The sequence below is a fragment of the Lonchura striata genome, chromosome 9, assembly GCF_050655825.1.
Source record: "Lonchura striata isolate lonStrDom1 chromosome 9, ASM5065582v1, whole genome shotgun sequence".
In the NCBI taxonomy this organism is placed as follows: Eukaryota; Metazoa; Chordata; class Aves; order Passeriformes; family Estrildidae; genus Lonchura; species Lonchura striata.
This window is the reverse complement of record NC_140711.1, coordinates 31,511,218-31,523,286: the sequence shown is the minus strand read 5'-3', so window position 1 is coordinate 31,523,286 and position 12,069 is coordinate 31,511,218. Positions and strand designations below refer to the sequence as shown.

The window sequence follows — 12,069 nt, the reverse complement described above, 5'->3', positions numbered from 1 at the left end:
AGGCAAGAAATCAGCAAGATTCTCTGAGATGTTTGGTAGGAATATAGGCTGATTTTTAAGTTTTCTTTCTTTTTCTTCTGTCCCAAAACAACACCCACAAATCCATAAAAATGTAGGATTATCATTTAAGATAAGTGATATGTCACATATTTAAGTCTAGAGAAAATCAATGTGCAATGACACAGATCTCATTTTATCATCATGCCTTTGTATCATGCACCTCTAACAATCCATGCCACCTTGAACCATCTCCCAAAAGACTAGCCCCATTTAAATATTATTATTTTATACTTGCAACTTAAAAGAAACTAAGCAATTAAAATTTTAGATGCATTCTTGAAATCCTACAGAAAGAAATCAACTATTCAAAAGCATCTGACAAAGGAATTTGAAGACAAAAACTCAATATTGTCTTGAAACAGAACTAAATTACTGATATATTCTATTTTCTTCTAAATAATTTATTCAAAGCTGACACTTATTATATGGTTTGCATTTCTAACAGTGTTTAGTATTTGATGACAATGTTGCACTAGTTCTGATGTAATAGACATACATGCATTACTGCAAAGTCTGAAGTTTTTCAGAGGAAAAAAATAAAACAAACAAACAGGAGTGCTAAATACAGCCAAATACTCCCCATGCAACTGCAAATGAGCCAGGTGTCCACTTCATTGTGAATCCCTGAATTTTCACTGGGAATGAAAAAATAATTCTCTGAGAAAGTCAAAATACCTTTTAGCTGCTAATTTTAAACAGATTATTCTTTTTCATCTGATCATTATTGTCAAGAATTTTAGCCTTTCCTTGTAGCATGGTCAGGATACTTGGAAGAATTTTAATAAGCTAGCACTGGGTACTCACAAGGTTCCCTCATATGTTGCCTCAAGTCACATCGTACTTGACTAAAAGAAAAAGGTTGCATCTAAGTGGAAAGAAACCCTGTACAGCCATTAACATGTGCCTATTATCACAGCTGTGTTCAGACCTGTGTGTCTAATATGTCAATCAGGCTCAGGTGCCTTTTTTACCGCAGAAAGACTCGACAGACTTTTTCAGTAATTGCTTTTTGCTGTTATGAACTTCTAAGATGGAGGGAGGAGGGTAGGCTCCGCCTGTGTCCTTCCATGATTGCCATCATGGTCTGTCTGTAACTAAAATTCATTCATTTAGAAATCATGGCTTCATGGTACATCAACCCCTCTTGATATACTTGGCTTTGAACCAGGCCCTTGCAAAACAACAAAGAGTCACGTGGTCTAAGCAATGACAGGGGAGTACAAAAGCAATTCTACAGCAGTTTATTAAGAAAAAATAATAAGGTGCTTTCAATGCAAAAGCAGTTCTGTTATATTCAAATATCCCTACTGTCACAAGTTGGAGGGTAAAAAGTGGAGTGTCCCTGCCAGGCGCAACAGGACAGGTGAAGGAAAATGTAAATATCAGACATTTAAATATACTTCATCCAAAACAGAGAGGTTTGATGAACAGAGATTTAAGACAAGGGTTTCATTTTTCTTTGTAGCACACAAATCTACCGCTATGATTATGGAAAGCCCATTTCTCTGTTTTTCTGGAGACAGGAGAGAAGCAATTTCCTTGACATTTTCAGAGAATCCCAGCCTGCAAGTAAAAAAAAAAAAAAAAAGTGCTAATCTTTCTCATCATTGCTGTGAGAGCCACACATTAGTAAGAATGTCTGTAAAATGAATGTCAGAACAAAGGTGTTCAGCAACCTCTGCTGACATAACAGTAATGGATTTGGCATCCATGTTAATTTCCTAACCACTTTTTTTTCTTCTCAGTCCAATCTTAAAGGTCAGAGTGAGCAGCCACCAACCTCTGTATACCACAAGAAATTAGTGGATGAATCAAAATAAACAAATGTATTATCAGTACATATTTTCTTGAAAAAATATGCCGTTGCATAGAGAACGCATAAATCAAAAGGGTAAATCCCCAAGTGAGAGAAATTGCTGAAGCTACAGTGACAAGGAGATGCTGAAGGAATAAACCTCAGATGTTTTGTTACCTGCACAAAAACAGAATAGGTCCCACAGAGTGTTCGTTTCAACTCAGCGGCTATTTTGAGAATGCAGATGATCAACTGTAACCCACTGAGAGCTATCAAAATCGAGAGTAAAATAATATTCCACTCCACTATGTTAGCAGGTCCTGTGCACTTAGACCAGGCAGGGTAATCTGTGAGGTACCTATTAGAGAAACACCAGACTGAAGTAAGAAGAATGTTTCTTAGTACTGATTTGATAAACAATTTCTTCCAGAAGAGTTACACCAATGTTTCTTACCCCCCAGCAGTGTCTTTGAAAATATAATTCCATCCACTTGATGAATGGCAGAAAGGTCCTTGAATCAAATGCAGGGTAAAAATGATGCAGCTGTATCCCGAGAAAGCAATTCCAAGCAGGGCTAGCACGATAGAAACAAAACTCTGAAGTAAAGAGAGAGAGAAGTATTACCTTGTGAGGACAGTGTCAACAGCAAATATGATCATTCAGTCTAGCTACTTCCTTGGGCTGAATTTCACATTTGATTTTCCCAGTCTTCAAAATTCAGAAAGAAAAATAGCAGGTAAAGAATAGTAAGAATACACATACAAAATAAAAATTAAGACAGATCTTAAGACGGTTCTACAACTGTAAGTTATATATTATTTGGGTGGGCTTTTTAAACTTGAGTTTTTGTAAAGTTGTTTCCCAAAATACCAGAGGAACACATAAATATGTCTGCATCCCAGATAGCGTGTATTGAGTAATTTCTGAAAAAAAAAAACAAACCAAAAACCCACTTCCAAATAATACAGGCAAAGAGATGAAGTAATTTAGCTGGTGTGCTTCATTATATGTTATTTTATTTTACAAGGATTTAGGGGAAGGGTGTGTCTAATTTTCTTTCATCCTGCTTATGCTTCAGATGAAAGAAGCTACACTTTTTGTGACCTTGCAACCCAATTTAGAATCCTCTGTGAAAGGAAGTGAAAACAGAGTAGCGGAGAGAGGAGCAGGATGTGCTGGAGTAGAAGCAGGAAGGCATTAGAAACAAATGCTCAGGTGATGCACAGAAATAACACACAGACTCACCCTGTAGGTTTTGTTACAGCTCTCACTCTGGCAGCACCGATAGAACACACTACACTCCAGTGTTATCATAATTACTGCCAAAAGAAGGATCTATAAGAGGACATAATGGTCAGTGAGGTAACTGCAGATACTAAGCCAAAATCTCCTTCACCTTTGGAAGGCAGGGACTGCATCTCTTCTGCTGTCTTGATATTTTAAAGCTGATCCATAGGACAGCACAATTACTCAAGGGATACATGGAACTGGAGTGATTTAGTTGGCTGCTGCTATACTTGTACTTGAAAGACAAAAATACACCCTCTTCCATCACAGTAAAGTGCTACGACCTTGGGCACAGCTACACCAGTGAAGCTGAAACTATAAAACCAAGGTCACAAGCAAAAGAATTAATACCAATGAAAAGAAGGATATTTTATTGATACAAACACATCCGTTCAACACCTTCTTGCTGACACAGGCACACAAATCAGAGTAGTGCCTTCCTTACCAACACATTCACTCTAGAAGAAGTCAGTAATGCAAACTTTTGATTAAATTCACCTGGACTTTCATTTGTCAAGTATCCATATTGATTTCTTCAGACTTTTAGATTATTTAAGCTTGATCCTATAATAATTTTGATAAATAGGATCTGGGCTCCAGAACCACAAACAGCCATTCAGAGAGGCACAGGTTTGAAAAGGGAAGTATGAGAAGAGTACTCCTGAATCACAACGCTATCCTCTCATATGCTGCTGACTGGTTTGTAACAGAATGATAGATGCATTTTAAACAGATTGGTAATAATCTTAAGGCTAAAGATGCTTCAAAATATTAGTGCCACTGTCACAGTTAACTTTTTTTATATATTTGCAACTGTTTTTCTGTTTGAATCCTCTGTCTGGTAGTTTTTTTCTTCTGCTAGAACTGAAGGTTTTTCTTCTGCTTTTAAGAGAATATACAATTTCAAATGAATGTCTAATGTTTTAATAACAGTTCAGCACCTGCATAAAAACTCCTAATTTATGCAGATAAACCCTTTGAAGCACTGTGTGCAATGCACTTTGTTCACATAACTGCTTTCTGTTCCTGAGGTTACAGCTCTTCATGAACGTGGAAAAGAGCATGAATAGCAGGCAACTCCACGGCAGTTTATTACTGCAGATGAGCATATTACAAATGTAACAGGGAAAATCCTACCATGCTAATCACAGTAAGACAATTCTCTGTATTTAGTCTGACAACAGTAGTACCTGATGCGTTGTGAATTCTGTTCAGTCTTCTAAATAGTGGACTGCATACAGCTTTGAAAAACATCTTAACCATTATGAGAAGCTCTTTTATTTCCATTTGGGTAAAAGAGCTCTAATTCAACATCCACAGGTGATTAAATCAACAAACTGCTTGCCTCCATAATACAAGCATAAATTACATATAAACAAAAGGACAGCAGAAAAAAAACCACCAACACACCCTGCAAAATCATTTGCACTTAATAACATACATAACATGTCATTCAGTATGCTAACTTTTCTTTCAGTTTGATTTTTTCTGCCTGCAATGGTTTTTGTTGAAGTAATCCATATGCTTTTTTTTTTTTCAAAGCAATTACATTACTGAAGAGTAAGTCAATATTATTTGCAGTAGAATGCAATTCATTAAAAATCCATAGACTGAGCACTTACCATCACACCTGAGAAACAGATGCCTTCAAAATACCACTCATGGTTGGGGGATTGGTAACTGGCAGCATGCAGAGCTTTCCCATTTGGAAAGTATAGGAGGATGTTCACAACAATACTCCAAAGTGCAAGAGGCACCAGCAGACAACTCAAACAGCTTCCACATGTCTCCAAAGCCATCTCTCAAGAACTCTGGAAGTTTTGTTCTTCTAAGCTAACAAAAGTTTACAAGACTTTCACTATAAGAAACGTTTTGACCTCCCCAGCTTGATTCAGTAATTTCATATTCACAGGAACCAGTGACTTGGGTGTGATTCCAGGGACAGAAGTGCTTAACAGTTAGCAAAACAACATATGAATATCACTGTCTAAACTCACTGTCCTGTGTTAAGCACGTCTTTATGTAGTAATTTCCCTTCTAAAAATCCTCCTTTGTGATCTTCCAAATGAAATATGTCTAGGAGTCAGCCTCAGGAAGGAACTTCAAAGCTCTCATTTCCTAGTGACTGCTCAAAAATGTCCTCCTCCCCACAACACATACCGCAACATAGTTTGTGACAGAAGCAAGGTTTTTCAACCTTACTGCAGCATGGGGAAGAGAGCTGTAAGAAGATAAATATGCCCAGTCTCTGTACAGAAGGTCACACTTTGCCTTACACTACAGAGATTTATTAAGAGGACCCTGGGTGGGAACCAATGTGTTACTGACTTGCAGCAGCAGGCTGAGTCCGGGCCATCTTGCAGAGACTATAGAAGCCCAAATAATACTGGTTAAAAACTGCAAGGCAGACTTATTTTCACACTTTTAATCAACTGCTCTTTTCCACAGCATTATGTGGCTCCAGTACCTTGCAAATTAAATCCTGCTATTTCTCCAATTGTTTCATTCTGTGCTTACAGCTGAGCTTGCACAGCTACAAACCTGACCTATGTACACATGACTTCTTGTGCAGGACAAAAGGTCTGTCTGTTGTTTTGAAATGCCTACTGTTTGTACTGTGCAAAGCCAAAGTCAGACATCTTTCCCATAGTCAATGTCATCATTCCTCAACCCCTGAGCATCTAAACACTATCCCAGTAACACAGAGCCAGGGCATTTTGAACACTTGCAGCACAACCCAAGCCTTCAATCTTATGCCCCTGTGAGTCACCAGAAAAGTAACTCAAGAATGACCTTATGCTTTACTCAATAGCAAAGTTGCAGCCAGAGAACGAACAAACAAACAAACAAACAAAAAAACACCCACCCATAAAACAAACAAAAATTGAGGGCTTTATCAAAATCAGGAAGGCTGATTTTAGAAGCAATGACATCCCAACGTATTTTCCTTGTGTTTCCTTGTGAGCTGTTTTGGGCTCTTCATAGAGCAGGCTTCTTTCATCCTCTCATAAAAGCTGTTTGGATTGCATGTTGTAACTAATTCCATACTATTGCTTAATACAAGATCACACAAGGAAATAATTACACCATTTTTCTACCTATTCTCTGCTGTGACTCTCCTCTTTACCTAGGAGGCTTCATTTTGAAGTCCTCATTCTTGATCTTCCCATATTTCCTGTTTTACTCTCTCACTACTATGGATACTTTTTTTCAGGTCTCCCACTAATCAGAATTAGCAGCAAATATGCCTTTCCAGACTCATAGGCAGAGACAGAACTCATGTCATCAACACTGTCACAGAGAACAGAGAAAACAGCTGCATTAAAATCACACGCATCCAATCCCCATGACTGATTTTTTTTTTTTGGTACAAAACTCAAAGATCATATAATTGGCTGAAATATTTTCTTAAAAGCAAAGGCCAAAATTAGTAGCAAGCATCTTATTTTATAATCAAATTTGATGTAATTTCCATTCTAACTTGTTCTGATTAGAAGAAACTAACTTGAGAAATTATGACTGAAGCAGCATTTGCTCTGCAGTACAGCAGTCTGCTTCATGACTCTGTTTTTAAACTGAGCTCTGCAAATACCAATTTACAGTGTGGTTATTTTTTGGCACACAATGCCACTAGAACAGGAAACAACTACTTTATACTAAGAATTAAACAAACCTGTAAGCCAGTTTCTCAAGCATCAAGCAGTGTTGCAAGCATTGCTTTTCCATTGGTATCATTATTCATGAACTGATTCCAAGCCTGTTACCGAAAAGTCATGTTTACTCTGACTTCTCTGCCAGCTGATATGAATACAACCTAAACCGATCACTTCTTCATAATGTAACTGATAAATCTCTCAAAACACTGTCTCATGCACCAGACAACAAAATAATCCAGCTGGCCGTTTTTTACATGACAATATAAATAGTGAGCAGTAATACTGTGCATTAGGGCTACAGGACTCTATTGCTGCTGCATGCATTTGTGCTGAAGTTTCAAGTCTAAACCCTAGCCTACTCATTCTATACATTGGAATTCTATATATAGTAAAGTTGTTTCAGTTCTTTAAGTAATTGTGTGTACCAGAAAAACAAATAACCATTATGCAAGAATAAAGGCAAAAACCCTTAAGTCGCATGGTAACTGTACATTATTCCATTGAGGACTTTCTCTTCCACTTTCTCTCATTCCACACCCATTTAAACTTGCAGATATTTTTTCCAAAACTGTATCTTCACAAAGACACTGCATCACACAGCTGCAAGGAATTTAGTGTGTACACATATGTGCATGCACACATTCTCCTTCTTTCCCCCCCCACCGCCCCCCCATACCAAGGCAGGACAGGGATAGATACTACAAAGAAATGTCATTAAATGGCATTAAATTGCATTAAAGTCTCTCAATTACTTCTATGTATTTAGGCATGAATAAATATTCTTGCAAAATTCAGGAATCCTGAGATTCTAGGTACAAACTCTTTTCATCTGAGAATTCTTTTGCTGGTGTAGCTATACATAGACAATTTTGTTTTCACAGTTCACTTCTTTTTTTCAGGTATGTATTTGTACAGGGCAGACTTAAATGTGCAGACAGCCTGAGATACACCTGAAGTTTCTGGCTATATTTAAGGACAACCCTCTTAGTTACAAATAGCCTAAGGATGCACTGACACCCATTGGAACTTCTTTTTCTCCCATGAAGAGAAACTAACTTGCTTGTTTTCAAAGACAAATATGAACAGCTAAAATCCAAAACTGAGCCTCATTCCTTTGAGATAAAGAGCATGTCACATTTTGGTTTTCACTTGAAAAATGCCATTGCCAGCAGCAATGCTGTTGATAGCACATTATTCAGATGTACCTGTGATGAAACATTCACTCTAGTGTGCAACAAGCTACACTTCAGAGGTTCTTACCCAGGACCTTACAGTAACATCTTCAGGCTGATAACTGGTAAAGTCAGGTATTTCAGTTTAATCTGTCTTTATGGACCTGAATTTGGACTGTATTCCTTGAATGCTGTGAGGCCTGAGGGTTGCTGAGGCAAAAAACAAGACTCATGCCCACATCTTGTTTTATCTCAGGCCTGTAGTGGATCAATCAGGAGTTGATCCCTCCCTTAAGAGGGCAGGAGGAGGTAAGCTGGGCTCAGATGTGCAGGGACCTCCTCAGCTCCCTGGCTGGGAACTGCCAGCCCTGACCCAGGACTAAAGTCTCCATGTGTGCTCTTGTACCTGACCCAGAGCTGTCGTTGAACCCTTATTGATGAACAAACACCTGTTTCAGTTAAATGAACCAAACCAAGCAAGGAAGCAGTTCCCACTCTGGCAGAGCCTGCTGGAGAAGAAAAACAGCTTACAACCTGACTGCATTAAATCCATATTCTCATGCCACCACTGTCCTTTACTCCAAGACCAGGCAAGCAGTGTTTCAGCATGGGCAGGGAAGGAACCACTGACACCTCCTGGGTATTTTTAATACAAATCTTTATTTGTGAAATACAGGGGAAGATCAGAAAAATCCTGAAAAGCCCTCAATCATCCACATTTTACAGCTGCTTTGGTTTTGGTCCAGGTGACCAAAACCTTTTATCCAGGCCAGTCTGGACTTGGTTTGTGTTCATTCCAAGATCTCAATGAAAGAGCAACTTTACTGGGAAAACAGGACAAAGTACAGAGCTGTTGTGTCAGTAGAAAGAGAAAAATAAATAAAACCACTTTAGTGACGTGTATTAAGGCAGTTGCCTGTACCAAGATGAAATGAACCAAAGATATGAAGGATACATTTTGCCTTTCAGTTCAGGCAGGTTAGTGGAAAACCTGCATATGACTCCAAAAACAAAGGCCCCAAGTCAGTTAAATTCATGGCAACAGCACAGTTTGACAACAACATGTATTTAAGTTTGCCTGGAATGTTCAAAAAAAACCCACAGCATATTCATTACAGCACACACATGCACTGATGTCAACACATTGTCAGGTTTCTAGCAAACATATGTCTGCAGAGAGAAACAAAAAGAAAGAAACATATTAATGGAAAGAATGTTAATATTGTATCCAACTAACAATACAAAAGTTAACCTGAGCACATTTAGAAAATCATAGCATAGCTCTTCTATACTGGAGTTAGAGCAAGGAAGACAGGAGGAAGAAAACAGCAATAGCTTTGAAAGAGCACTCAACTCTGTCAATTAAAAATGTGAAATGCATGCTTACCTATAGTGTGTGATACAAATTATATCTGGTTCATACTTTAAGCCATAGTTTTTCCAACACTAGCCCTCTGATACTGATTTTGGAATATGTCCAAACTGTTTTACATGGCTTTAAAGAAATTTTTAGAAAATTTCCTTTCCTCACTCAAAAAAAATTCCGCCTTCAAAAACCTTCCAGATCTGTCTGCAGATTTTGTTAGAATTAAATTGCATATAGCTTTCTCTTATCTTACTTCCACTTTGCAAGGCCAGGATGCTGCAGTTTTCATTATATGCAGCATATTGTCAGTAGCTTATGAGCTGCTATGGACAAAAGCCAAGGCTAACACAATATAGGTAGAACAAGCACCACGCTATGCAACAATGGTTTAGGCAAAGATCTCAATCACCAGGAGATCCATATCTCAGCCATATCACCTATGCAGTGCAATGATGATCACATGTGTCATCAGACAGACAAAAGCCCTCTAGCTCCTAGCTCTCAGGCAGATTAACATCACTGTGGCCATTGAGGAATCAGCTGAAAGCATGTGATCAAAGTACATGAAAATTCTAACCACGACCGGGCTATAGAAACACCTGTGTAGGGAATTGTTGCTTAAGAATACCTATAAAGTAACAGCTGAGTAAAACTCCTCAGTAGTTTAAGTAACAAGCTAAAGTAACAAGCTACATGTTCATCTGAGAAGCACGGGTATATCTGCAAACTCCTTACCTCCTCATGACTGCAGCACAATCCATACAGTCCTCCAAGAATGCCATTGATTATCTGTATGAAGCACAGAATGAATTCTATTCCTCCCAAAACAAGGAGGATGGAAAAGAGAGTGATGTTCCACTGCACGATGTTTTGAGGCTCCTGGCATTCAGACCACTTGTTATACTCAAACAAGTACCTGTACACAGCAATTAAAAGCATATTAATATTGGGTCAGAGTAGGATACTTACCATATACTATAACCAAATTATGCCTATAACTGCATCGAGGATATTCACTTTATGGAGTCCTAATAGGCTAGGTTCCCTTAGAAATAGATTCCTAAGGGAATAGAAAAAGAAATGGTTTACTCCATGCAAGTTTGTTTGGTTTAGGAAGATGTTGAAATACCAACCACACATTTGTGCTAAGTCTTAATTTCCTTTTTAAAAAATAATCTAAGCTATAAAGGCAGAATTTCCTATTGCTGATTAAAGTGAGGAACAAACTCAAAAAAGCTGAAAGAGCAAAGGTTTTTCTCAAAACAATCATAGAGCTTTTCAGGACTGGGACTTTTTTCTAAAGATAGCAGTCACTGATCTGATGCAAATGGGTCACTTTCTCTCCTGTGTTGCTGTCTTTGCATCCTCACATGTTTACTTGGATGAGCCAAACACAGAGTAAATTTGGTGTGGTACTGCAGTATTTCAGCTGTTACTGCTCACTCACATCTTGAGAACATCAGCACTTGCCTTCAGCAAGGACTTAACCTAGTTCTTCTACACTCAGTCATAGGATGGAGGTCAGCAGGATGGAGAAGGAGGAATGATACAAGTGAAATACAAGATATACAAGTGAAATATAAAATTCAAATTCTGCTGCAAAGAGCTTTATGTGGCTTCTTAGTACTCCAACTGCCTAGTCTGGCATGAGCCATAAGCTGTTGCTAGATACACCCTTGAGGTTGCCAACCATACAGACACTTTAAATACATGCCATGATATGAACCACATCAGGATTTATGTGTATTAATAGAGAATAGCACGAAGACTTTTTTTGCAGGAGAACCTTAATTAGGGATAATTAGGAGTTCTTGCCCCCTCTGCCCTGCAGTGTACAAAGATTCTTATAAATCATCTCAAGTTTCATTTATGAGATTGTGTCATTATCACTAATGTGGGCATTGTGCCACCTTATGCTGGTGCAAAGCAGCTTCAGAAGCAAGGCTGTTAAAACAGACTCTTACATGATAAGACAAATATCTTAACAACCACAATTCCTAGTTTGTAAATCCTTCAAAGTCCTAAAAATTTGTATTTTGTTAGAGATGTTCGTGGACATGAACAATATAGGATGTGTAGATTTAATCACCGATATATTTTTTAATGCTTTGGTTTTTATACTCTAGCAGTGAGAGTAACTGATGCCATTTGTTAAGTTTTAAGTGGGAAGGATAAAGTTATGACTAGATTTTGGTATATGGTTACTGAACATTGCTGAAAGGTACTGAAATAAAGCCCGTGTGTATATTGGGAAGAGATGACATCCTCATGAGCAGAAAACTTACCCTCCAGAGGAATCAGTGAAAGGATAGATCCAGTTTCTTTCTAGGTGGGTAAGACAATATGGTCCTTGAGACAAGCCCAGTGCTGAAATGATTATACAGTATCCAGAGCCAAGGATCCCAACAAAGGCTGCCAGAACCGAGGACAGCATCTACACAGCAGACATAAACAGGAATTTTCAGCACAGCCATCGCCTTGTCTTTGGGATTATCTGGGATGGAACGGACAGCTCACTTACCGCACAGCTCTTTCCACAGCCCTCATGGCCAAAGCACCCACAGCAGTCTTCATTGTGGAGCCCAATTAACACTGCAGCTGGAACGAGTACCTGGGTATGGAGCAAAAAACCCACACTATTCCTTTTGGTTGCACAGGGAGGGCAGAATTAATACAGTCTTCAAATTCCTTTCATTTATGTTGCTTCTCGGCAGTCAGCCTGTACAGGAGAT

General features: G+C 38.4%; 2 protein-coding genes across 5 annotated transcripts in view; both read right to left on the bottom strand.

Moving 5' to 3' along the window:
- Nucleotides 1-1,285: 1,285 nt before the first annotated feature.
- TM4SF18 (transmembrane 4 L six family member 18) lies at nt 1,286-5,182 on the bottom strand. The gene is made up of 5 exons (XM_021544907.4): nt 4,766-5,182; nt 3,102-3,191; nt 2,310-2,452; nt 2,033-2,213; nt 1,286-1,623 (listed from the first exon to the last, which is right to left on the bottom strand). Exons 1-5 carry the CDS (start codon nt 4,940-4,942, stop codon nt 1,609-1,611), a joined length of 606 nt encoding a protein of 201 aa, XP_021400582.1. The 5' UTR covers nt 4,943-5,182; the 3' UTR covers nt 1,286-1,608.
- A 1,291-nt stretch (nt 5,183-6,473) lies between these two features.
- The window catches only part of TM4SF1 (transmembrane 4 L six family member 1), a 34,963-nt gene continuing 29,367 nt past the window's right edge, over nt 6,474-12,069 (bottom strand). For 3 of the 4 annotated variants that reach the window (XM_085588138.1, XM_085588137.1, XM_021544933.4), the window contains 3 exons: nt 11,859-11,948; nt 11,623-11,771; nt 6,474-10,253 (listed from right to left, as the gene is read on the bottom strand). In XM_085588138.1, coding sequence (XP_085444264.1) covers nt 9,956-10,253; nt 11,623-11,771; nt 11,859-11,948 — 537 coding nt within the window. In that variant the 3' untranslated portion in view covers nt 6,474-9,955. The remainder of the gene's footprint in view (nt 10,254-11,622; nt 11,772-11,858; nt 11,949-12,069) is intronic. The other variant, XM_085588139.1, reaches the window with a different exon arrangement.